The 26,095-nt window shown below is 42.7% G+C and overlaps 1 protein-coding gene across 3 annotated transcripts in view; it reads left to right on the forward strand.

Annotated features, from left to right (window-relative positions):
• The window catches only part of CRIM1 (cysteine rich transmembrane BMP regulator 1), a 185,309-nt gene that overhangs the window by 60,917 nt on the left and 98,297 nt on the right, over positions 1-26,095 (forward strand). For 2 of the 3 annotated variants that reach the window (XM_040993062.1, XM_040993063.1), the window contains exons 3-4: positions 22,499-22,741; positions 23,766-23,886. In XM_040993062.1, coding sequence (XP_040848996.1) covers positions 22,499-22,741; positions 23,766-23,886 — 364 coding nt within the window. The remainder of the gene's footprint in view (positions 1-22,498; positions 22,742-23,765; positions 23,887-26,095) is intronic. The other variant, XM_040993064.1, reaches the window with a different exon arrangement.

The raw sequence follows: 26,095 nt of genomic DNA on the forward strand, positions 1-26,095 counted from the left end.
ATTTCCAGGCTGTAGGGAAAAGGAGATATTCATTCCTGTTGCATTGCATTGCTGTGTTTATTCTCTGAAAAGACTTAAGGGGGTAGATTTTTTTTACCTGTATTTGATATTACTAACTCCATTTCAGCTCACCCCTTTAGCCCTGGTCACATTTCTTTTTGTTGTTATTTGTTAGCAGGTTTTTGTTGTTGATGTTGTTCAGATACAAAATGAAAATCCTACTTGCTGTGTGCAGTTGCAAGAAACTCTGGCACGGCTCCTCCAGAAACCAAAGAAAAATTATTAGCCATATCCAGACAGTAGCTGACTGGCCCAGATTCTTCCTCCCTTGAGCATTCCTGATTAATGGGGGAATCTGTTCTGTAGTTGAAAAGCCTCTTTCCTGAGCCCAGTCTGTCCTGGCTTCCAAGCATGGCCAGCTGCGCAGTGAAAGCCGCAGCCAGGCCTCTGCTTCTGATTGCACTCCTCGGCATGCTGGAGGTGGTGCAAGGGGAACCAGAGGTGAGACTGGCAACTCAGTCTGCCCAGACCTTTCAGCGGGTGTCACTGCACCCTGCACTCAGCATCCCTTTACCACACGGATGCTGCATCCCCTTCAGAGGCCTGGTCCTCTCCGGGCTGTGGATGCTGCTGTGTGCCTTCATTCCTTTCTTCTTGACTTTGATCCAGGCCACTTGGCTTCAGTGTCTGCAGTGATTAGTTTGCTCTGTGACTTCTCCTGACAACTCGTTCACTCCTCCGCTCGCTTCCCCAGCTTTCTCTTCTGCCATTCCTCATCTCACTCCTGTTTGCCCTTGCTCTCTTAGCCACTTTGCACATCACCCTCTTTGTACTGAAATAACTGTGTTGGTCTGTTTCCAGAAATACTGACCCATCTGGATTTTTTACTAACACAAAATATTTGCCAATTTAACAAGCTAAGTAGTTTATGCCATCGTTTGGTGATTAAATACTATCATATTCCTATTTTATTTCTGTTGCCTTTTTTGCTTTTTCTTCCATAGTCTAGACTCAGTCCATTTTATTTCACATGTTATCTGGATGATTGAAGTTGAAGATCTTGCTTGGGTCTTCAAGCCTAAAAATTTACTGCTATATTGTCTGTCTTAAAAACAATTTTCATAACATCTGTAATAACTCTAACCCAGAGAGATTTTAGAATAGTGAACTTTCAAATGTCTAACAATCGATAGGGTATGGACCTAGCTGAAGATGCTGAAAGTATTCTTAGGATGATAGTCATTAAAACCATTCATTAGAGTATAAGTAGAATAAAGTAATTCCTTTAGTAATGAAGAGGAATGAGCAAAAGGCAGCAAGAATAATGAGAAAGGAGTTGTATTCTGACTGGGAGACTGATTTTCCCTTACTGAGAAAGTGCCATTTTATTGGAACTTTCAAGAAAGGATGAATTTCAATAGGTGGAGAACAAAGGCCGTCCAGACAGGCTTTGCCACCCAACGCCACCTTGCAAATCTTACAGTGCAGTTCAGTGTGGTGGGCACTCTGCATCTGAGTGAGCACTTGTACTTCTGAGAAGCGTGTGGAAAATGGACATGTGCAGGTTAGAATTGCAGCCTAAAGGCAAGGCTAGGTCTCAAAGAAGAGAATTTTTCACCCTCTGAACTTGAGAAAGTTAACCATGTCTCCAGACAGAGAGGAAAGAGCAAGTGGAAAGAGAAAGTCGGAGAAGCAGGAACATGCAGTCCACGATTTCATGGTGAACACTTTTCTTGATGTTGACACTTTGATGTAGTTCTGCATTTCCAAACTCGTGTTACCGAAAGTGGTGAAAACTGCCGAGCCACAGAATCGGCCCCAGCAGAAAGTTAAAGCTGTCTCTCTAAGAAATCACATTACGTATCTATCCACCTCTGTACAGAAAGCTTCGAGGATATTGTCTGAAATCGGAGTTCTCTTTGTCTTGGGCCTGAGGTGTCCAGGATTGCCTTTTGGCAAGATGTATAATCTTCGTTGCACATCACTTAACATGAAATTGTGATCCTGGACCTGTGGCTCAGGCCACAGTGTCACTGTTGCTTACACCTGCTTAAAATCCGGGCACCTTCTCTTCTATTGCCTTCTGTCTTATTCTCCTACTGCACTCTCCACTTCCCTTCCTCCCTCCTGCTAAAATTACTAACCATTCCCTCTGATGGATGTGGCTAATTATAGAGCAAACGAGTAGTATGTAGGTTTCATGTTGAAGAGAATGGAATTCTAATGCTTGAAACCCAAATTCACCTTGCAGTCCAGATGCCGAGGGTCCCACCGTGGAGTACCTACGTTCAGTTTGTGGCTCAGCTCTTGATTCTGGGTTCCTGCTACTGCAGACCCTGAGACACAGCAGGAACGCCTTAGACAACTGCAAGCCAGCCACCTGCTAGGAAACCTGGATCATCTGCTGGCTCCCACCCTGACGCAATCATTGCAAGCATTTGAGGAGTGAGCCAGTGGATGGAAACTGGCTGTATTAAAACAACAGCAGCTGGAAAGGACAGGCATGAAGCCATGTTTGTAAAGAAGGCTCTTCACTATTAGGACAGTGTGATGATCTTGTTACGAGAGAATGTAATGGGTCTTCACAGTGTTAAAATGTTTTGTTTTATTCATAGCTTTTATCCTTTTGGTTTGTATTTGTGACCTCTTTAGACAGTTGTGATTGATGTCAGGATGAGTACATGGCTAAAACCTATAGCCCACTATGGGGCTGCTGTGATGTAGTAGGTAAACCACACTACTTAGAGCATTAGCATCCATCCTTTTGGAAGCTTCAATTTGAATCCTGGCTGCTTACAATTCAGCTTCCTGTTAGTGCACCTGGGGAGTCAGCATAAGTTGGCCCAAATGTTGGGGTACTTGACACATATATGGGAGATCTGGATACGGTTCCAGGCTCCTGGCTTCAACCTGGCACAATTCTAAGTATTGGCAGCCGTTTGGGGAGGGAACCAGCAGGTAGAAGATGTCTTGCTCACTTTGTCACTTATCTTTTAAATAAATAATATATAGCTCCTTGAAAAGTTAAGGCCTCGTACTTGCATTATTAATGAGTGCATTTATTATCACTAAGCATAGATCAGTGGACATCCATGATAAACAATGTGCCACATTCTTGGTACATGTACCTTATTATGTAGAATAGATTGAAAGCACTGACTTTTAGAAGTCTGTCTCACATTAAGGTTACTAACATTAACACAGGGAAACAATGAAGGATTCTATATTTGCTAACATGGAAGATTGAACTATTTGACAGCAAGGGGGATTTTATTGCTTTTCACAAACTGTTTTTAAAGAAAATGTTAGGAATGTATAATGTACTACAGTGGCTTAAAATGACACCGGAGATGCCCACGTGTCATATCCTACTGCCAGTTCAGGTCTGGACTACTGTGCTTCTGATCCGTCTTCCCCCCAAATGTATACACCTAGCAGCAGCAAATAATGGCCCATGTGCTTGGGTCCCTGTCCCGGCCTTGGCTGTTATAATCACATGGAGTGTGAACCAGCACCCCATGTGACTGCTTGCAGTGTTACTCTTTCTCTTTGCCCTTCAGGTAAATGAAATTAGCATATTTTTATGTGTAAGAGGGCATGAGAGAAGTATTGAGTAGTGGCAGGATTGGAATAGCTGGATAACATGCAATGTAACTTTGAAGCACAGTATGATTTAAATGTTGAAGTAATATTTTCTTTCCTTATGGGCTTTATTCTTTTAGTTTGCTGTTATATCCTGTACATTCAGTACAGCTGTTGGTCTATGATGCAGCAAGAGCTCCAGAATACTTGTATTAGTGTTCAGTGTTTAATTTGAATGTTTATATGTTACTGAACGTGTGCAGACATTGGTTAATAGAGGTTCTGGCTGATAGAAGGTGGCAAAAGAAGTCTTTCTCCCTGGCACAGTTAAATAGCTATAGGTGCCACTCAAAATTGCCAGTGTGAAGGGGTGCTGGTTTGCCATGATAGGTGGTCCAAGAAGTCTGGTTCTTAGTAACTGTCAGTGTTTCTTCTTGAAATCTTGGGTCACTCCTTGTTCCTATTCAGACTTCTGCATCAATTTAGTTGTGGCTTTGCCATTGTAGGAAGGGGTGAGCACTTCCCATGGGGCCATCATGGGATTCAGATTTTGCATTGTCAGTCATCCATGTTGCATTCTGTTAGTGCTGAGTCAGAGGTGCCTTAGAGGCTGACTGCGGTTCCTTGGTTCCAGTCCCTTTGTCTTTTGTTCCTAGGTTTCCTCCAACATGTCAGGTCAAGGGCATCATCCAGCCTAAATCTGTTTTCTGTTCTTTGTAATGAGCCTTTCAGCATGTGGGTAGTATAAGAAATGGAGACAGTGTTCATAGTGCCTGCAACTTTGTGGGTCCGTGGTTTTAGCTGGAGATGCTCGGATACGTTAGGATTAATTTTAGTACACTGTAGGCTTAAAAATGGCAGATAAATTAAATCAGCTTGTTTTCAGAACCGAGACTTTCAAAAGACAAATACTGCTGTATTCCAGGGACTCACTCTAAGCCAACAGTCAGGAGTTGTTGAACCACATAACCACTAAAAGCTTTCAATAGAGTATGTTTTTAACTATTTAAAATAATTACCATGCTGGACCTGGAGACCTTTGAAAAGTCCATAAAGTTAATTATACCTTGAGACACACCCTCTGCTTAGTTAGGTAAGGACTGCATTAGTTTCACAATGCTCCTTTGTTTAAAAAAAAAAAAATCAATGCAGTTGGAGTACAGTATTACGGTAAAGAGCAATTCGTTGTATGCAGACATGTCTAAAAGTAAGATAATGGTAATAAATTATACAGCTGTTAAAGGCTTCAGCCCTTTTGGAATTGCTACATAGCAAGGAGCAGAAGGCTTTGTGAACTTAGTGCATTTTTGCATTCTTTGGGTTGATACTGCCTGGTTAACGTGTACTAGATGGAGTCCTTTAGGTTTAAATCCTCTGAGTCTGAAAGTTCACATTGTTAAATTTGCTTCTGTGACTTATAAAAAAAAATCCTGGAATCTTTCACAACTATTTGAAAATTAGTAGGTAATGATAAACATAGCCCATGATAGGTATGTAGTGCCGGGTAACATTTGTTACTTGTTTTTCAAAAAACCAGTGAGGTGGAGACATTTGTTAGCCATTTTTACAGATGAAGAAACTGATGCTACAGATGATCACTCATGGCCACACGCTAGTAGTCTGAGCTGAATGAGCTGGGTAGGTGTACATTAAGAGAAATATAGAGATACTTGAGGTGGTGAAGAGTGGAAGAGGATGTTGGTGAGGAATGTAATCACTGACTGGCTGCCATTGCCAACCAGACATCATACTGGGCAGGGAGAAACAACTTTGTGTAAGAGTAAGTCCCACCCCTGCTACTTCCTTTGGCCAAGGATTGCCTAGATCTGAGTATGAATTATTAGTGATGTAGTATGACATTTTATAAAATAGATATCCGTACTATAGTCTGTTATAGAAATAGGCTGCAAGAGAGAGCTAGAGTTGTTGGGGAGGCAGATGAAGAGCTGTATCACAGCTTTTACTCGAAGATGACTGGAAAGCTCAGGTCTTTTGATAGACCATGTGTTGTTCAATTTGGCATCTACAGATCCGTAGCAGAGTGCTCAGGGAGCAATTTGTGCCCCCAAAATGTTGAGTGAGGCAGCAGCACTGTGGCCCGTGGGTTCATCCTGGGGAAGAACATCTAAGGGGAATGGCACAAGCGGCACAGGAGCCAGGCAGGGTGTGGTGTGTGCTCTTCAGCAACAGGACTGTGGATTGTCATCACGTGAGGTGGTAGGTGGGAGTGTGGCCAGCTGCTGCATCACTCTCCTTTTCCTTACACTCCATCCCCTACTGGGAAGTAGCCCCACTCCCCAGATTCTTCCAAAATCTGCCTTAAATCCTGTCCATATGTCAAGGCCTTGATAAAATGTTCCACTTCCTCCCTGACGCTTTCTGAGCAGCAGTTATGCTGTCACCTCTTCCAACTTCAAGTGCTTTGAGTTACGGTGGTTTTTTTTCCTCTGGTACTCGCGTGCCATTTCCTAACATGCTGCCTTGGCTCACCTCTTTGACGTGTTGTGTTATTTAACCTTTTCTGTATTGGTACATGGTTGTTGATGCAAAGACCTGGGATTCCCCTGCTAGCCTTGCCATTGATGAAGGGGAGAAGCAGAAGCCCATGATTGTGTAGAGCACAGTGCAAAAGCCCATGATTATTTGACTAGGATTTAATATATGCTGTCTAGTGCCCCTCTCCATCTCAGATCCCAGTGCTGAGTTTGTGGATGCAATGCACTGTGTGTACTACTCACCATGGGCCGAGTCACAGCTTGGAAATGTTAGTGAATGATGGAGTGAATACTGCTTTGGTGCTCCAAATAATTATGTGATTCACAGCCTTTAAAAATAGCATCCCAGGAATTAAGCATATAGAGTAAGACCTCAGCTACTGGATAGAATTATTCAGAAATAATTTTACAAGAGCACTGGACAGAATTTTCCTGTTAAAACTCATTGAGCAGGAGCGTAAGAAGTAGCCACTTGATTCCTTGCTTTGCTTAAAAGTCATTTAGTCACTTAGATATATATCAGCTTTATATACTACTGCTCAATGTTGAGTTGTGATTAGAAATTAATCTGAGTTTTTTTCTGATATAAGAAAATTGGTTTCTTTTAAAAGCTTTTTGCTTTACAGTAACATAAATAAGGAAGGAAATTCCCTTAGTGCCCTTGGCATTGCTAATTAAAAATTCCTTTTCTGACCCCAAAATAGGCTCCCTAGTGACAGACTATGTAGTCACCAGCATTCTTATCTAAAGGTCAGATGTGGTGAGACGTTCTAAACACACTCTTCAGTGGCTTTTGGGCTAGATGTCTTAGGTTCAAGATTATTGCTTCTGAACAGCCATAGATTATGAAAAATGTACCACAAAGAGACCTTTGCAGTTCATTGATTTAACAGTGGCAAATTAGGTTGTTCTTAATACACCAAGAAAATCTATAGCATAATAAAGGTCTGTTCTTGGAAGCAGATATGTTGTGAAGCACCTGTACAGGGGCAGATTGCTTAGAATCAACTATCCAATTGTGTTATGCTCATTATTGCATATGTCAAAAGTCATGCGCTGGTAAACCCCTTTCTTTGTAAAAAAAAAAAAAAACTTCTTTCTAAGGCTGGGGATGGGAGTAAAGAGGAATACTGAAGTCAGACAGTTATGGATGTGTAACAGAAAGCAGAAATATGGGGGGAAATGAAACAATGTCATATATTTGGCACCAGATTGGGTCTCTGAAATGCATGGTGTAGAATCAGTAAGAACAGTTTCTGAAAAGACATGGTGAGTGTCCTGGCTTGTGTAAAAGTGTACTTTCTGACAAGGATGCTTTGGGATGGTAAAAGAATCAGAGTGTTTGTACAAACCTTAATCTCCTGTGGAAATTCTGAATTTACTATTCTAGGGAATTACAAAAAACTTACACAAAAAAATGGAGTTAAAAGATGTGTTACTTTGCTGTGGATACGCAACAAGATGGAGGAATCCATCATGGGGCGAGGATTGGGGAGGAAAGGGGGAATTCCAGTACCTAAAAGCTGTACCACATAATGCAACGTAATAAATTGGAAAAAAAAAAAAGATGTATTACTTTGGATGCAAAAAATGTTTGACATCCATGCAATTTTTCCTTCATATGCATTTCCATGAACATTTTATAGTGGACATTGCAGTGCTGTGCTGAGTAAACAGCTTTGTGAATTATACATTTACATTTAAGATAACTTGAGCTATCTCAACTCTTTTAAGCTCAGCTAACATCCCTAATAAGCATCAGTAGTTACTTAGTTAAACATTGTGTATGTGCCCTAAGGAGTATCTGACTGAGGCATTTGTGTTTGCCTCTTTAAAAAATCTTGAATAGAGAAGACACTGACAAACTAGATCTCCAAGTTGAATTGAGGATTGGGAAAGTTACCAGCCTAGATGACAGAGCTCTGTGACTGACCCGTAAATCAGGGAGATACAGCAGCTTTTTAATTTAGTGGAGAAAAATTACATCAGCTCGTTCATCAGGATCCCAGAATCACTAACGAAAGCCTGTGAGGTTTGCTCTCTGCCCTCCATCCATCTCTGACCTCTTCTTTTGTGTGTCTCATGCTATTCACTGCAGGGTGCATTATTTGATTCATGGTTACAATGCAAACAAAAGATAGCATTGATTGAAACTTGGAATTTTTAAAAGTGGCTTTCTCAAGGAATAGAGTAGCTGTGGTTTTAAGGCGGAGAAGCAAGGGAAAAAAATGAAGAAAACAAACTGGCCAAGTTGGGAGGAAGTAAAGAAGTCACACTCTGTTCTCATTAGTTAGGCAAGATATCCGCTGACCCCTCCGAAGACTGGGCATGGGGCTGCGTCTGCACCATGCTGAGATGAGCTTTAAGTCATTCACAGGAGATGTTCAGGTACCTCAGGTCCACCACAAAACCAAGGAGCAAAATGAGAATACAGAAGCATTATTTTAAACTGTGAGGAAATCGGGATATGATAGAACTTTGCAGATGCAAGGGGCTTCAGACGTTTGAATCACACAAACCAAGGACCTGGAAGAATACACCAGGCAACACTTGAGGTATTCTATTATCTGTAATGCTAAGGGATCCTGTCTAGTCTTACCAGCTTCTCTGATCTGAGTATCCATTTTCTCTGTCTAGGTTTCAGGTTCTGAATGGGCCGGGGAAGATGCCAGATGTCCAAACTTCCTGGTGGAGATTCTCTGTGGTAGTCCCATGAGAGCTGGAGCTTTGACCCTAGCCCCGGGATCCTCTGTATGGGCAGGTTGCTCTTGTATTCTGTCTTGGCAGGCCTGCCATCTCTCGCACTGATCCCAGCAAGGCTCTGCCTGTGTGGATGGTGAGCCCGTCAGCACCTGGATGCTGGACAGCACCGCAGCCATCCTTTGACCAGAGATGGCTCTTCTGACCTCTCTCCACAGCTCCAATTATAGAAAGGGTTATTTTGGTTTGGTTTGTGTATTTTTTTTTCCTGACTTCATGAAAAATAAGCTTTGTAAATCAATTGGAGTCTAAGCCATTCGAAGTATTATGTAAGAGATTGAATAATTGTCAGGGCAAGGTGCAAGCTAGAGGCAAAAACAAAGAAGGCTGTGGTGATGAGAGTGTGTCGTTGGAACTGGAGTCAGATTTCCCAAGGGCCCCGGCTTCTGGCTCTGCCTCAGCATTCATTAGCTGAGTGATCCTTAGGAAAGTCATTTGACTTTTCTAAGCCACTTTTTTCTTCACTTGTATTTAAAAATGTATGAATTAGTTTTCTTCTTTGACTAGTAAGGTCCTGCAGGCAGAATCATTCTACATTTTTACACAAGGACAAGTATGCTGATTCTTCTACTCAATTGTGATTAGATCTCCAATCTCCAGCTTACCTGCTTTTCACTCCTTAATTATTGGGAGGATTAGATTGGTTTGCTGAAAACTCTGAATCATGAAACATTTCAAAAGAAGTCTAGTCTTTCTGCTTAATGTTTATTTGCATAAAGAATCTAGGGTCTATGATGAGTAATGGTTTTCTATGTCTCAGCTTTTATTAAAATACCTAGCTTAGTGTATAGCAGTTATTAAATATTTATGGAGTTAATGAATGAAGAACAAATCTGAGCACTTTTAATGAATAGCTGTAGAGCTTTGGTAAAAAGCCCATGCACTACTCACTTGAGTCTTTATCATGTGATTCTTTGGTATTCTTTGTTTACTTCCACATTTGAAAGGGCATAGCACTGGGGCAGGCATTTGGCAGTTGCTTTAGTTGCTACTTCTCATGCTCGTTTCCTGTGTCAGACTCGCTAGATTCATGCTCCAGCTCTGCTCCCATTTCCCATTCCAACTTCTGACAGTTTATACCTTGGGGAGGTAGTGGCGATAACTGGAACAGTTAGGATCTTGCCACTCATGTGGCAACCCCGAATTGAATTCTCAGCTCCTGGGCTTGGCCTGTCTTATTCCTAGCCGTTTCAGACATTAGAGCAGTCCCCACTGAATGGGAACTCTGTATATAGTTATATATTTGTTTGAAAGGCAGAGTTACAGAGATAAATGGAAAGCTCCTCTCCTGTTTTGGTTTATTCCCCCAAAATACCTGTAACAGCTGAGGTTAGGCCAGGTTGAAGCTGGGAGCTGAAAACAGCCTGCGTTTGCAGCAGGGTGCCAGGTGCACACGAGCTTGGAACCATCATCCTCTGTTTTTCCAGGTGCATTTTCAGGACAGATCAGAAGTGGAACATCACCCATATGAGATGACCGTGTTACAAGCAACAGTTTAAACTGCTGTGCCACATGCCAGCCCCCTAAAATAATTTTTAAAAGTTACAGACTCCCATTGTTTATATGATGCATTTTCTTAGGAAACTTAATGCAGAGGCTCCAATGTTATATGTCCTTTCTCGTCTTCCGGCACAGATAGGAAGTTTCAGCCACCCACATACAGGCTTACCTTTGTCGGACTCCGAGCGTGTGTTTTCCACATGATGAAGATAGCCAGATGATGAAGTCCTGTCCTATGCACCAGACAGAAGTGATCAGGCAGGATTTCACTTCATGCCAATTACAGCTGCACCCCTCCCTTCCTCTTCCCCCCCTTCCTGCAGGTAAAATATTGTATGGGCAGCGGCTTCCCCATGGGGACTGAGGGGCAAAAGCAAAAGCATAACACTCAACTACCAGCAGCTTGGTGGAATCTCTATAATGTGCCAGGTTATATTTGGTGACATTGTTGCTGCAAATTAATACAAATTCTCAACTCTCAGGGTGTGAATTTTGAGAGTTGGCTCATCGTGAGTCACTGTGTACTCTTGTTCATTATTGTACTTATTTGTGGAATCATTAGCTCCTATGATGTATTCAGAAATAAGAGAACCCTGGGATTTGAGAGCGACACTGATGTTGAGTATAGTTTTTTTCCTCAGCAGCAACTGTAACCTCCACTTGCTGTGAAAGCCTCTAACAGCTCACCTGCTCTGTCCCATCTGCTGTTAGGATTCCGTTTCAGGCTTGAGATAGTGGGCTTATGGGTTGCAGTAGTTTTATAGAGAAGAAGAGATTGTCTGGGACATTGATAAAATGGCTTGCCGCAGTCTTACACCTAGAATCAACTGTCCTACATACACATATTTATACACACACATGTGGTTGTTATTTTGTGATGTTTGTGTGTGTCAGGAAGAAGCACCCTCTAGGAGGAGAGGAGAGAATGGTAGACTTTTTGACCCTCAGGAGTGAATGCAAGTGTCCATCTTCAGCTGTCATCCCAGAAACTGTAGAGTTGTGATTTGGCAGCCTGTGTTTTAATCGAGCACTCCAGCATGCTCAGGATTGAGAGCCTGTGATCTGAAAAGCATTGGAAAGCCTGCCCTTGGAAATCACAGGAGCTGTATCCTGATGGGCTTTGTAGGCCCAGAAAAACTTTGGCAGATGTTAAAGAACCAGGCTAGGAACAAGGTGGGGAGTTAAAACAGCCTGGGGTTCTTAAGATGCTCCAGAGACAAATCTAACTACTGGACTGCCTGTGTTTGGTGCCAGGATAGTATCTGGCCTTAGGCATCTGGCTCAAACACATCTCATCAGCCAGATGTGCAAAGGTGTCTTTGTACAACCTCATGTACAAACTGTTATTCTTGAATCACTGGTGCTTTTGAAGTGGGGAAAGGTGCTTGAAACCCTCACTGGCTGCAGTGTACAGGGAGGGCTTTTTCCTCCCACCTCGCCCTAGAAGACAACTTTGAGCTAGGAGCCAAGCCCTTTAATGGCTATGAAGAAAAAAAAAGTCTAATTTCCATGTAAGGGCTACCCGAGAATATAAGTGCCTATTTAATAAATTATTTTTTGAAATGCCTTTTCCATTTTGGTAGCTGAAGTTTGAAAAATGTTTGGAGTACTATAATTATCATTTCTGGGAAAAAATACACATTGCAGTATTTTTGTTTTTGCTACAGGTCAAGTTGTAGTTCAGGATGGAAAGTAAACACGTCCCTTTGCTCAGCTGCAGCTCACATATTTGTAGTCTCTGGGTGCCCTCTTGGCGGTCACAGTGGACCAGGGTTTACGCAGTGGGTACACAAAGGACACAAAGACAGCATAGAAACGTGGGGCCCTTTCAGGGGCTTGCCCCAGAACAGGTTTGATTAGGAAGTTTGTGCTGGAGCCAAAGGAATGGTCCAGAAGGGTGGAGAGACCTTCAGAGTCATGGGAAGGGAATGAGTCTTTTCACGTAGGTGCTTTCTTCACAATTTAGGCAGCAACTGTTGGGAGGCCTTTGTTTGCTCTCAGGGCAGTCACTCTCGTGAGGTGCTATCTTGTTAGCTGGACGACTGGCAAGGAAGAGTGACAGGAGCTGGGTACCAGCCTTCAGGGAGATGACTGCGTACAGCTGGTTCCTTCCTTCTCTGCAGACAGAGGAGAAGCTCTTCTCTCAAAAACGTGTTTGACTTTTAGGAATTAAGAGGAGGACAGAGTAAAACTCTAATGCCAACAATGTGTAGGAGACATGTATGTGGGGGCAGTCTGTGGCACATTCAGCTTGACCCTTGTTGGGAATAGCAAACTAACAATCACATTGATCTTCTGGAATGTCATGCTAGGCATTAGAACAAAGGAGCAAAAGGGCCCGAGAGTACTCCGTGTTTATCAATAACAGCTGCTTTTAAATATCAGTTTTAAATATCTGTTGTGATACAAGTTGAAGGATAGGTATTTTTTGGCTCCATTTAACACAAGGGTATACTGACGGTTGATGTTAGGTAAGTTGCTAAAATTACAAGGTGTGTGTAAGTGGTACATACATGTGTGTTTGCACACAGACACACAAGCTCTGACTCAATGCTTAGACTGTTCCTAGCAGTCAGTGATGGTAATGCAGAGAGCTGCTGCCTGTTGAGGACTTAAAAGTGCCAGGCACAAGGCTGCTGGCAATGCACATCTTGCTTAATTGTTAAGAAGTTGTAACCAGAGAGGTCAGGAACTGTACCTAAGGTCTCACAGTTGTAGAAGACCTAAGATTAGAGCATAGACCTTCCTGGCCCTTAAACCTTGTGGTAAACCACTGGCCATATGGATTCCCATAGAAAAATATTAAAAGTATCTTAAAAGTGACCAGAAAACAGTTCAAAACAAGTGCATTCTTTTCAGAGACATGGGTTGAAAGACTAACAGTCTCACATCCAGGTGGGTTGCCTGGGTTCCGGCCCTGGTACTGGCATCAGCGTACAGCTTAGGCTGATCCTGGGAGGCGACGGGTGATGGCTGGGAGGTGCAGGTGATGGCTGGGAGGTGTAGGTGACTCCCTGCCACCTACATTGGAGACCTGGGCTGACTTCTACAATTTAGGCCTACAAATTGCAGAGCCTTTGGACACTAAAGCAGAAGATAGGTAGCAGATTCTTTCCCCTTGTTTCTTCCTTTCTCCCTCTCTTTACACGGGTCAGTTAAATGAGTATGTATCTTTTGTTGAAGATGGAAGAGAGACCAAAAAAAATTAATGGCCAAAATAGTTTTCTAAAAATCTCTTTGTGCTTTTAGCCAAATGGGTTTTGTTATTTTTTTTTTTCAGTATTTGCAAACCATGGTAGATCTGCTATGTTCAAGAGTAAAGTAACCGCTGATCTTTATTTGTCCTGCTGTCGTCAGCAAGGACGGAAGAGCAGCAGCATGTTCTGCTGTTCTATCCCCTGTCCTTTACTCATGCTGTTCACCACCCTGTCATTTCTCTTGATACATCATTTTAGTAGCATCGAGAGAGTCCCTCTCCTCTGGAACCTCTGAAGACCTCAAATGAGAACATAATATCCTTTGGAGTCCTTCTAAAGTGTTTAGAAATCCATAGACCACCTCTGGGACTCAAGAATGTATTGGCACTATTACTGATAATACCCTTAAGCACTGTTTGTTGTTTTTTAAGATCACATTTTGTGTTATACTAGAAACCGCAGAAAGTTGACAAATTCATGACCATGGCTGGCGCTGCTCCTTTAATTCAGCATGCATTTCTTGCTCTGTGCTTCATGAGCAAGGGCCCAGTGTCCCCGACACCTGATTGCCTAGAAGGAGCTCACAGGACTCCCGGCAGGAGCTTTACATAGAGACATCCACAAGAAGCAGCCTGCACTCACAGATGAGGAACGCCTGCCCTTCCTTCTCACATCAAGGCCTGCCATTCTGTGTTTCCAAATCAATGTCGTCATTACACAAAGGAAGAGCTAAGTGGCAGCAGGCCTTCATCTGTGGAGGAAACAGAAACACCCATTCAAAACCACGGTGTCCCTGGGCCCCAAAGAGGCCTTGTCCGTCCTGTAGGGGATATTGCCTTCCATTCAGCACCACCCTAGGGAGTTCTCGCTTTCTAATGTTTATGCCTCTGTCACACTTTCAAGCAGTTATGAACGGTGTTTTTAAGACGTTGCTGAGTTGCCTATACAAATTTAATTCATTTAGGCTCTCCTCATTAGTCATCTGTCTCATTCTCTAATCATTTGGATTCCTTTCTTGTGGGCTCATGGTTGTGGCAGAAGGGGTTGTAATGTTCAGGAAAACCATGGCGCCAATCTTCAATTCTTTGTACATTTTTCTAAACCAGTGTTAGATCTAATTTTATTACATGATTTTCTTTTTGAAATAAGTTCATCATTGTAAACATTTAAAATTATTTGTAGTATGTCTCATTTGAATGTCAAATTCTTCTACAAGTAAGTTGAATTTGTTTTTCCTCGCATGAATTAACAGATGATCAAATAAAGTGTGTCTGGACTCAAACTTTGAAAAAAAAATCACAAGAAGTGGTTTAAAATGTAGTCAGGCCAGACTTGAGACCTGGCTTTTGCACTCCCTGCTGCTGCCATCCCACCAGCTACATCAGAGGCAAAGACTGGAAACCTCTGTTTTTTTCTGTCTTCCCTTGAAATTCTGACTTCTGGAAAAATTAAGAATTAAAGCAGCATCAAATCCCATGGGAGTATGGAGAATGGATGCATTTCTGGGTGCTTCCCAGAATAGTGAATCATCCCTGTTGCACATTGGGGTCACCTGGGAGATTTTTATAACCACTGTTCTGGGGATGCTGCTTCTAATAGTTGATACCAACTTGGGGTAGGCTCTGAGTATCCCAGGGCGTTCTGATAATGCAAAGGGGATTGAAATCCCGTTAGTGTGCATGACAATCATATCAATTGCTTGGGGCCTACCCTGTTGAGTTTCTGATTCCGTAGGTCTGATGTGAGGCCTTAGAATTTGGACTTCTGTTGGGTTCTGGTGCAGCTTCAGGGTTTGAGAACCATCACTCTAGAGTGTCTCATCTCCCACTTTGTTGTGCATCTAGCATGTATTCTGAGTTTCTGTTTATACATGTTGTTGGGCTGCTGGTCTGGAGGCCACACTTGGAATAGCAGTAGCTCTAATATGAAGCATCATTATCAACCGACTTCCACAAAGTCTTGTGTGTAGAAGAAATGTGAGGTCTGGGAGATTCCTAGAGATACCGTCATGCTTAACAGCTCACTCATTTAGTGACAGGTAGTTATCTGGAGGGTTCAGTGTATTCTTTGGTACTTGGCCAGCTATGATTTGCCAGGGTGTTTGAACATGTCTCTGCAAAACTGCGTGGTCACTAGTCAGTTGCATTGTCTGGATTCTCAGTTTGCTTGAAGGAATAAGGAAATACTGCACCTGATCCCAGTAGGGTCCCTGGAGGAACCATTGTGGCAAGTGCTGATACTCCGGCTTCTCCCTACTCCCACGTTCTGTTATAATTGGTTTGAGGTGGAATCCCACAGTGATATTTTTAAAGCTTTGTCATCGATCCCAGTGCACATCCAAAGTTAAGAAATATTGAATTAAAGTTTCACATGTTGCAGTTTTACAGATCATATTTTCCTTTGTTTGGCTAGCTTAATTTCCACTGTGATGCAGCCTAACTTTATTTGGCAAATGAAAACAATTTAATATGCCCTCTTTAAGAAAAGGGCCCTGTGTAGATTCCATTGCTGTTAAATCTTGAATTCAGAGTAAAAGTTCTGGGAAAGTACAGTGGGTGTTTCAGAATGAGCTGAAATATGAAATATTTCTGGGACTGTGTCAACAAGCCTAATTTTTTCCCCTTGGGGTTATGATTGCGGAACAAGTCTTCACAGCAAAGCTTGCCAAAAAAGGTTATGATAAAATCATGGAATGTGAATGAAAAGAATTCACAGTGTAACTTTAAAGGAGTCAGTCTCCAAATTTAAAAGTGTAGGGATGACATATGCATTGCATTTGTAATAGAAGTGTTCAGAAGAAAATAATGTGTACCCAAAAGCCCTTTCATTGCATGATAGCTCAAATGCCAAGGAGAAATTGAAATAGAACAGTAAAAAAGTCATGGAGACCCATGGAAGCCCTTGGTCGTCTTTATCCTTTCCAGGTAGTTTATAATACTCTGTTTCAGCAAACTTGTATCCATTCACTACAGACATCCATAGATGAGATTACCCAGCAAGTTGAAGCTATTTTGCTTTTGCCAGTATAGACTGATAGGAAAATTGTGGAATTGGACTTCTCTGCCATAGCTTGTTGACATCGGCCAAGCTTCTTAGCACTCTTGATGTGTCAAGTAGAGATGAAGATGTAATCTCTTCTTACAGGATCACTAAAGTGAGAATGAGTAGAGACATGCCTTCCACATACGAAGCGCTCAGTAAAGATTTCTTGAATTTGTTTTTCAAGTATGACTGTGAAAATTGAATCCTTCATAAGAAACATTAGCCCTCAAAATCTTTGCCTGAAGCCTTTATTGATATTTTCTACCTGTTAATTACAATTTTCTTAATAATCATGTAGTATACTATTTCTTCCTGAAGGGCAGGCTCCTCTTGGCTCACAGCCTTTGTGCTAGCAGTTTCCTGTGTCTGAAACACTCTTGCCCTGTCATCTGCATGCTTTCTCCTTTCTTCTGGTTCCTGTTCAAACACCATGTCCTCAGAGAAACCTGCCCTAGCTAACTCATCTGGCTAGCATAGTACACCTGCATCATTGGTGGTGCATCAAAGCCTTTATAACCACTTGGCACTTTGCTGTGTTGTTGTTTGCTTTTTGTCTGCCTCTCTTGGAATTACAAATCCAGGAAGGCAGAGATTTTGTTTAGTGCCTGCTTCAAATTCTGCACCTAGAACCACTGGCACGTGGAAGTCATTCAGTTGATATTTGTTGAATGAAGGAATGAGAGTTTGTAAATTGTACTTCAGCTGGCCTATGAGGACCTTGGTCCTCTTACACTACCAACCCTCTCTGGGGACCTCTGTGACACCATAGGTGGTGCCAGAGCTACGTGTAGATATTTACTGGTACTCCAGAGTTAGGTGTGGGGAAAAAATCACTTTTTGCTCTACTTAGATTCTTTGATCTCAAATCTGGTCCAAATTTAGGATTGCTTAAATAATCTATGGTGTAGTTAGGACTGCAATATTGTCTGGGCAATTGTATACCCCCTGTGTGTACACATAAGCTTGTGTGTGAGCAAGAATGGGAGAATTAGGATAGGTTTTGGAAATGGATGGCATATCTGGTAACACTGACTTCGTAGTTGACTTTATAAATTTTACTCACCCATTTTCTGCTGCCTGTCTTTCATTTGTAAGTGTACAGTGTATCTGTTGTTATTTTAAGTGACCTATTTCAGGAGATTTTTAAGATAGAATAAAATTTTGGCTTTACAAGTTTAAGAAATTTCAAGAATCAGGCAATATAATATTTATCTTTTTGTCTCTTCATACGTAGTTTTCTATATACCTTTGTATGTTGTCTTTAGTTTTTGTTTAAACAGAACACTCTTGAATGCTTTTGCTACTTTTATATTGTTATTACACTTTCTTGTTGACGTCAGTCTGGATGAATTTTAGAAATCACCATGATTGAAACATTCAGGGCAAAATGTCAAGGATTGATAAACTTTTCATTGTTGTGAAATTACCCTTTATTGAGAGCTCCTGTTGGTCTTTTAAGGGATAATCTCTTAGGGGAAGGTTATTAACATCATGAAACCAGTTTATTTTCTGTTAATTCTATTATAAGGGATATTGTCATTTAAGTCTTTCTAAACTAGAACATATTTTTTAAATGCCAGTTGACTTGTTGCCTGAGCAACCAGACTTGTGCTTGTTAATTAACATAAGTTTTATATATAGATTTGTTAGACACCATAGGGAAAGGGTGTGAAGAGACCTCCAATAAAATACAATTTTTGGAAGTAAAGTTGGAAAAGCCGTGTAATTGATGAAAAATTCATGGTGTGACTACAGTTGTCTCCTTATTTCTGTGTGAAAGCGAGGGAATAGAGATGTAGAATAAATAAAATCCACACACATTTATTTAGAAGCAGGCCAAGAAAGCAGGTGTCAGGAAAACAGTTCCCGATGTTTGGGTAATCATATTGGGCACGAGTGACAGGCTGATGACTGGTAGAGCAGAGCGTGTTGAAGAGGAAGGAGCCGAAGTGACTAGAGGACAGTCAAGTCATGAAAGCTAAGTTACAAAATAAAGAACTCACACATGTTAGGAATCTGAATTTTTTAAAAGCATGATTTTGTAATTTACCATGTCAATGTAACAGGCTTAACGTCCCAAGCCTGTTAGTTAGTAAACCAATTCTGAGTGCCAACTGCTCCAGTTTCCTTACAGCTCCCTGATAATGCGCAGAAGATGAACCATGTGTTGGAGTCCCTTCACCCCATAGGAGACCCAGAAGAAGCTTTTCCTCTCCTTTCTTACAGCTCTGACTTTAAAAAACAAACAAAAACTTCAGAAAAATCAGTAGAGTAATGCTAACAAAGTAATCTTAAAGACCAAGAAGAAAGAATTTTAAAAACTAAGAACAGGTATACAGAATTTGTGGAAAGGAAAGCTTAGTAACTGAAGTCTGAACTGAATAGTTTGTTGAAAGAATTCATTGAAAGAATTCTGAGCAAGATTGAAATAAGGTTGGTGAGGGGCAAGGCAGGAGAGGAGAGAGAGGAAGAGGAGGAAAAGAATACTGAAGTGCCTAAAGCTGTAAGTGTTTAAATGCTAGGAAATCATTCAGCAGGATTTTAAAAATAGAATTTATTCTGTTTATGAGTTCTGCTGGTTAATTATAATAATTAATTGAAGAGAAAGCCAATATGATCTTCTTAAGAAAAGCTGAAAAAGCTTTTAGTAAAGTTGAACCTTCATTTTTAAAATTCCTAGCTCATTTCAGGGTCTAAAATGGATTCATTTCTGGTTCAAGCAGTTTTGTTTTAGCCCTCCTCTCTTACCTCTACTGCTAAGGTGCTTCTTGAGAAGGAAATAAATCTTTTGAGGCTTCAACTGCAAAACACATAGCAAATTGTGACAATGTCGGGACTATTAAAAGTACACACGAAGCAGCCACCTGTCACTATGGGTGAGCTGCTTTTTGTTAGCACTTATGTCCCATTTCAGAGTGCCTGATTTTAAGTTCCCAACTGAAGCTTCCTAACGGATGCACACCCTAGGCTAGTAATGGCTTACGTCCTTTGGTCCTTAAAACCCAGGTGAGATACCTGGCTTGAGCTCTGGGTCCCTGACCCAGCCCCAGCAAGAGGCTACATGCTCCCATATGGGGAGTATGCTGGTGAATAAGAGCTCTCTCTTACTCTGTCAAATAAATAAATACATAAACATTTAAAAATAAAACTAGCTGCGAGTTAATATGTTGAGTTGTAATAGAAACATGTTTAGTTGAAGCATTTGTTTGAGAAGTCTGATCATACATGCCCCAGTGTTTTGTAGGATAGAAGGTGAAACAGAGGAAATTAATTATGGTAAATTAACACGGGTTGAACTTGAGTGTTATCAGCAATTAGTTGCAGAGCTTCTCAAACTATCAAACAGTATGTTTGTGTTTGCCAATAAGCAGTCCATGTTCCGTGCCTTACAAATCCTACTGAACCCCATGCTTGCTTGCTCTTTAATTTATTCTTCCTTGCACTGGTGATGATCTCATAGTGGAGTCACTCACCACCTGAGCCTTGGATTGTAGGGTGAAGGTGGGATAATTGGCTCCCCTTAAGACAGGTGTGACTAGTGTTGGGCTCAGGCCTGAGTATGGACTCCTGTAGCTTTGCCTCATACTGCAGCGCAACAGGGCTGGGTAAGAGGCAACAGGGGCCCAGCCAAACTGAATAGGATCCACAGTTCTGATCAGGAAAGAAGCTGAGCCCTGAGAAATGAAGGATGAGGAAAGCAGGTCAAGAGCACAGCTGAATACAAACCACGCTGGTGATTCCGAAACAGGAGGCATGTTAGCACAGAGCAGCATGGTCAGAGCCAGATGAACCAAGACTCATGATTACATCACCACTTGCTAGCTGTGGGAGCTTGGGCAGGTAAACTGGCTTATCTGAACCTCAGTTTCATCATATGTAAAGTGGAGCAGTACAGGGTTATTACAAGGAGAACTCGTGGAGCATGTGTGAACAACCTCTGCTATTAGGACAGAGTGCTGTTACTTTCCATTCAGCTTTTAGTTGCTGATTGCATAGTGGTTTGTTCATTGCCAGGGCGGAAGCCTCTGGAGGAGCTTTGCCCGACATGAGGGCCTGGATGCAGAGAAGTGACATTCTTTCCAACAAGACATTAGAGGACAACTGCAAGTTCATTGCCGGAGAGAGGGTCACAGAACACTCGGGGTTTAGGCACCTCCTCTCATCCCCTGTGAGCACACTGGCTCTGCAGTTGTGGCTCGTAGTGCTTGTGTCCGTCTTCCTTACTTTCTCTCCAGATGCCTTCTCTGGGTTCTCCCGTGGCTCCCCACCTCCTACAGATAACCTGGGCCTCTTTGCTGTTGCCCGGGATCTCCATACTCTGTTCCCAGAGACAGATCATTCTGAATTACTCCGCGTCGTGCTATGTGATCAAAGCTCTAATTTATCTGGGTGAAGGCTACAGTCTTCAGAATGGCCTTGAGGACCCTGAAGGTTTTGGCTCCCAGGATAAAACCCCCTCTAGCCTCCTCTCTCTAACCCAGCCAGGCTGGCCTTACTGTTCTTAGCCTTGAGCCCGCTCATTCCCCTGCTGAGCTGCTCCCCTCTCGGGTGTCTCCGTGGCTCACCTAGTCACTCTTGCATTCAAATGTAAGCTTCTCACTCTTAATTCTGACCAAATGTTAACTGTTCCTCCCACCCTGGCCTTCCTCCCTTTTAACTGGCTCTCATCTTTTTCACCCTTTGCTACTCCCTAACCTACTTGTGTCATTTATTGCTTATTTTGTCACCCTCTACTGCCTTGTAAACATGGGGTGGTAGAGATTCATGTGTGTTCTTTTCTCTGTGTATCCCCAGTGCTCACTAAATGCTTTTGAGTAAATTACCAGGACTAAATGCAAAAGGTCTCCTATACTATTTTAAATGAGATAAAAAGTAAGGAAGTTAGACAAAGAAAATGGCCAATAGAATGAAAACTATAGCAGTGAAGTTAGAAAAGAGCAGGGCCAAAGGCTGGATTTGGAGAAGAGACCCACATTTGTACCATTAATAGCTGAGTGGACTGGAAGTGAGGAGGTCCAGATTCTGTAATTCCATAGCCTTTAGCTTCAAGTTCTTTGTGAAGAGGAGACTCCGGGTCGAAGCCTGCCCTGTGATTCTGTCTTGGACTTTGGAAATATACTCTAGTACTACACATGCCATTACATTCACCAAGTATTTTCTAAACTCCCCACTATTGCCACCACGAAAGTGCCATGATGTCCTGGCTTTTTTCTCTTTTCTTCAAGGACCCTGTTTTGGCGAAGGTTTCTTAAAAGCTTAAATGAAGAAACCAAGCTATGTCCTGAATGTTCTGGGCTCCAGAAGCTGGGACTTTGCTACGTACTCTTAAAACGGTTGAGTAATATCGACCTTGATTTTGTTCTTCCCATCTCTGAAATTGAGGTCAACAGAGAAAGGGAACATGGTAAATTTGATGAATCTCTCTGCTAGACATAAGGACACACCAGCTGTCACTTAAGGGGATCACATAGGAATTTGTCTCATTATCCATCTGGCTGAGCTGCCACATCATAGCATCACAAACTTTTAATAAGCTCTTCTCCCTGAAACGTGGACTTTGGAGGAGAGCTCTTCCACGTTAATTATTACGCACATTGTTTCCAGCCCCTGAAGTGGCCTTGATTTGTTCCTGAGACTGGTTTGCTGCTTAAATGTGGATTGTTTTCAAAGAACAGCTCTTCTTAATGCCCCTTTGAATTCAGAGATCTTTCCTTTAGAAAAGAACTCCAAGCTCATATTTTGGTGTAATGGGCCCATCTTGGGAGAGACTTCATGGTTGGCTGAAGATTGAGCCTGTTCACCTGAGTCCTTTCTCTGCTTTCTTCCCTGGTTAGTAAACAGATCATCAGGGCTGTCTGTACTTCTGACCAGAGGGCCCCATACTGCCTTGGGCATGAGCTAAATTCTTTCTCTCCCATTTAGAAGAGAAGCCAGATTGCTCCAAGGCCCGCTGCGAAGTCCAGTTCTCTCCACGTTGTCCTGAAGATTCCGTTCTGATCGAGGGTTATGCTCCTCCCGGGGAGTGCTGTCCCTTGCCCAGCCGCTGCGTGTGCGACCCTGCGGGCTGTCTGCGCAAAGTCTGCCAGCCGGGATACCTGAACATACTAGTGTCCAAAGCCTCAGGGAAGCCGGGAGAGTGCTGTGACCTCTATGAGTGCAAACCAGGTACGCGCGAGCTCTGTCTCAGCAGCCTAGCTCCTCAGGTCCTGCCTTGGCCATCCTTGGCCTCTCTTTTCATGCAGAGAGGAGCATTTCCAGCTGGGGTTCATTGCAGCCTGACACCTGTCTTATCAGAGACTCAAAGGGATCACCCACTAGTATGGGAGCACCTTCAGGGAGTGCGTGGTTTTCTCTTCCCCTCCCCGCCCCACCCGGTCGGTCAACAAACATTTGATGGGGGAGATGTGGTTTTTGGCATTGTGGCTACTTGCTTCATTTTCCCAGTCAAGGCAAGCACCCTTATTTGCAGGTTTATGACTTTAAGGAATTATGTTTTTAAAAAAGTCATCATGCATAAAATAATTTTAGGTAAATATTGCATCAGTGTGCCAACAATTTTGTAATGAGATGCTCAGCCCCCATTTTTCTCCTTGCCAACTCCCAGCCATCCGTCCCCTTGACTTTGTAGCATGTGCTAAGTCATCTTCAACTGTTTACTCACCTCCTTTGCCAGCCTTTGATTTGTTGTCATGTCCCAGCTGTTCCTTGCTTCGCGTGATTTCTAACGTCCTTGCTCTTGTAGCAGCATTGCTAATGTGGTCTGTGAGCACGGCTGTGATGTCCTGGTTCCCTCTTTGCGAATTGCTAACTGATGATCAGTTTCTTGGTTTTTTTGTTTTTGTTGTTGGCTGGATAAATAAATGCTTTGAGTGAAACAGTGCCTTGTTTCTCTTTCGAGCTGCCCTATCAGAAATACCTCTAGCTGGCTTTCGCCATCCACATAACCACCATTGGTTTAACTCTCCCCGTACTCCCGTCTCTTCCACATGTATCTTCATCTCAGCTCATACATGTCTTGTCCCTACCTCTGCCTGTACACAGAAGATGTGGAATGTATGTAGCAATTCCAGCACTAGGAGTCGGTTTGTAAGAAGCCAGGAAACTTTGGAAGTTTTGTAAGAGCCCGTATTGCATGTGGAGACTCAAAATGCAAGTGAGAGTAATTGGTGCTTCTGTTTGCTTCTTGCAGTTTTCAGCGTGGACTGCAGCACTGTGGAATGCCCCTCTGTCCAGCAGGCTGTGTGCCCCTTGGATAGCTACGAAACCCAAGTCCGACTCACAGCGGACGGCTGCTGTACTCTGCCGACAAGGTTGGTTTGCTATTAGTTTCTTGAGTGTTCTCCTGTCTTATGTGTTCAAGTGCAGTGTGAAAAATTCAGTTTGTTTTTCCCATGGGAAACCTAATACCTCCCTGTTTCTCTAGAGAAATCACTGAACTGCTAAGATTACTTGGTATTTACATACATCTTTCCTCGGATCAAAGCCAGGTGTCATCGGGCTAAATGGTTAAGCCTTACAGGTTCTTCCTGTAGGAGTGCATGTGCACTTTGCAGGGCTAGAAGCAGTACGAGCGGATGGGCACCTACGTGTGCAGAAAGGGAGGCAGGCAGCGGGATGCCTCACAGGGATAGGCGTGTCATCTGATGCACCGTGGTGAATCCTGCAGGTGTTCAGCGTGGTGTCCAAAGCAGTAAAACATTGCAGCTTCCACGGCTGCTCCCCAGGGGCCCTTGGCATTTGCAGACGCTCCACCCAGGGCCATTTCTTGCAAGTGCCAAGAGAATTCCGAATTCTTACAGTGCTTTCTGGGATAAACAAATATGTCTCTTCTTTGGCTTGATAGGTAAACAAGGCTGTTATAATTTTAATCATAGCTGCAAGGTATTCACTCAGTCCCACAGAAGCAGACTTTATTTCAGAACAGAAATGTCTCTAGATTGTGTCCTTCACGTCTTGCAAAGCACCAATGCAGAGCTTGCCCTTGACCTTTAACCTTGAAGTAAACCAAGACTGTACTTGGAAACACAGCTCTTGGGTTGGCTCTTCTACTTCGTGATTCTCCCTCTTTGCCACCACTTCCCCTCCATCTTTCACTGGACAGTAAGTAATCTTGGAAACAAAGTTATAATGATTTCAACTCTAGTTCCACATTTAACACTAGGAGTCAAAACTGGACCTGTTTAATCCCATTTCTAACCTTTTCCCCCAACATCCCAGTGCTACACATTTAGCTCTGGGTTTGTCAGAAACAAAGTCACTCAGAGTTTGTGGCTACACAAAAGATGTGATAACATAGGAGTACATGCAATCCACAGTCAAAGTATCATGGGTTTGCTTTGGCCCATAGTCCGAGTAAATGGCCAGAGTGTGTTCTTCAAATTGCTTTTTTCTTTCCTTCTGAAAGACCTGAGACAGGTCCTTCCTGTCTCCTGCTCTTTGTTTTATCAGAAGCCTAGGGTGCTCTCAATTCCTTAACACTTTATCATAGAATAGGTCATCGAGATTTCTGTGAAAATACTACACTGAGGATGGTGCAGCAGGCTTCTTTTGAAACTGGGATGCAATGATTTGTGAGGAAGATGCTTGCAAATGGAGGAAGGGTGGTGCAGACATAAGGTATTGTTAATCAGTAATGGGGAAAATGGTACATTCCTAACAATAGTAGATGTCCTTTCAAGGTCTTCATGAATAGGAAGGAGGCACATTATACTGGGGAACCCTAATTAATCATAATGAGAGCTGGTCATTCACCAACACATGCTTTATTGAGGAAAAGGAACAATTCTGTATTCACCATTTTAAATACAGTTAGCACTATCAGCATGTGGGAGGCACAATAAGCTACATATTTTTTTCAGTCACTCTGAGGGGTCAAAATGGGTAGAAGTCCTAGACAGACTTACTGCATTTCAGTGTAAGGAAAAACTCAGTGTTCAGAAATAAGTCAGACCATTTCCTAAAGCCAGCTGAGCTCCCTGGCTCTGGGCAGATTTTCCTCCGTCTGGGTGGCCACCTACTAGGAATGCGTAGAAGCAATATTTCCTTGAAGAGGAGGTGCCACTAGCTGCTTTCTCTTCTATTCCCAAGCTTCTGTGAGTCCAATAAACATAAGCCATGGGCTGTTTGAGTGTTTCACCCTAATTTAGACAGTTTTTTTTTTTCAAAGTGAAGAGTTAAATTTGCCTGTAATGATGCATTCTGGAAACGTGGAGAAGAAAGTCACTCAAGATCCCACTGTAAATTATTTGCAGGACAGGGGTAGGTTCTCACAGCTCTTGGGTTTCTGATAGTCAGTGACCCATGTGCATGCCCTCCATCTTCCACACGCATCCTTGGTTCCCTGGAGCCAGGTCCCCCTCCTCCCTCGGGCTCTGCAGCTGCCAGGGTGCCTTCTCCTTCCCCTTCCCATACACCTGCCCAGTGTCTGTCCCTTCCTCAGGACCTCAGCTCCTTCTCTTGGAAGGATTTTCCTTTTAGCCCCGGTAAATGATGAATCTGTCCCTGTGTCTCTCGGCCCCA

Source organism: Ochotona curzoniae, unplaced genomic scaffold, assembly GCF_017591425.1.
Source record: "Ochotona curzoniae isolate NIBS_2020 unplaced genomic scaffold, NIBS_Ocur_1.0 contig_883, whole genome shotgun sequence".
NCBI lineage: Eukaryota > Metazoa > Chordata > Mammalia > Lagomorpha > Ochotonidae > Ochotona > Ochotona curzoniae.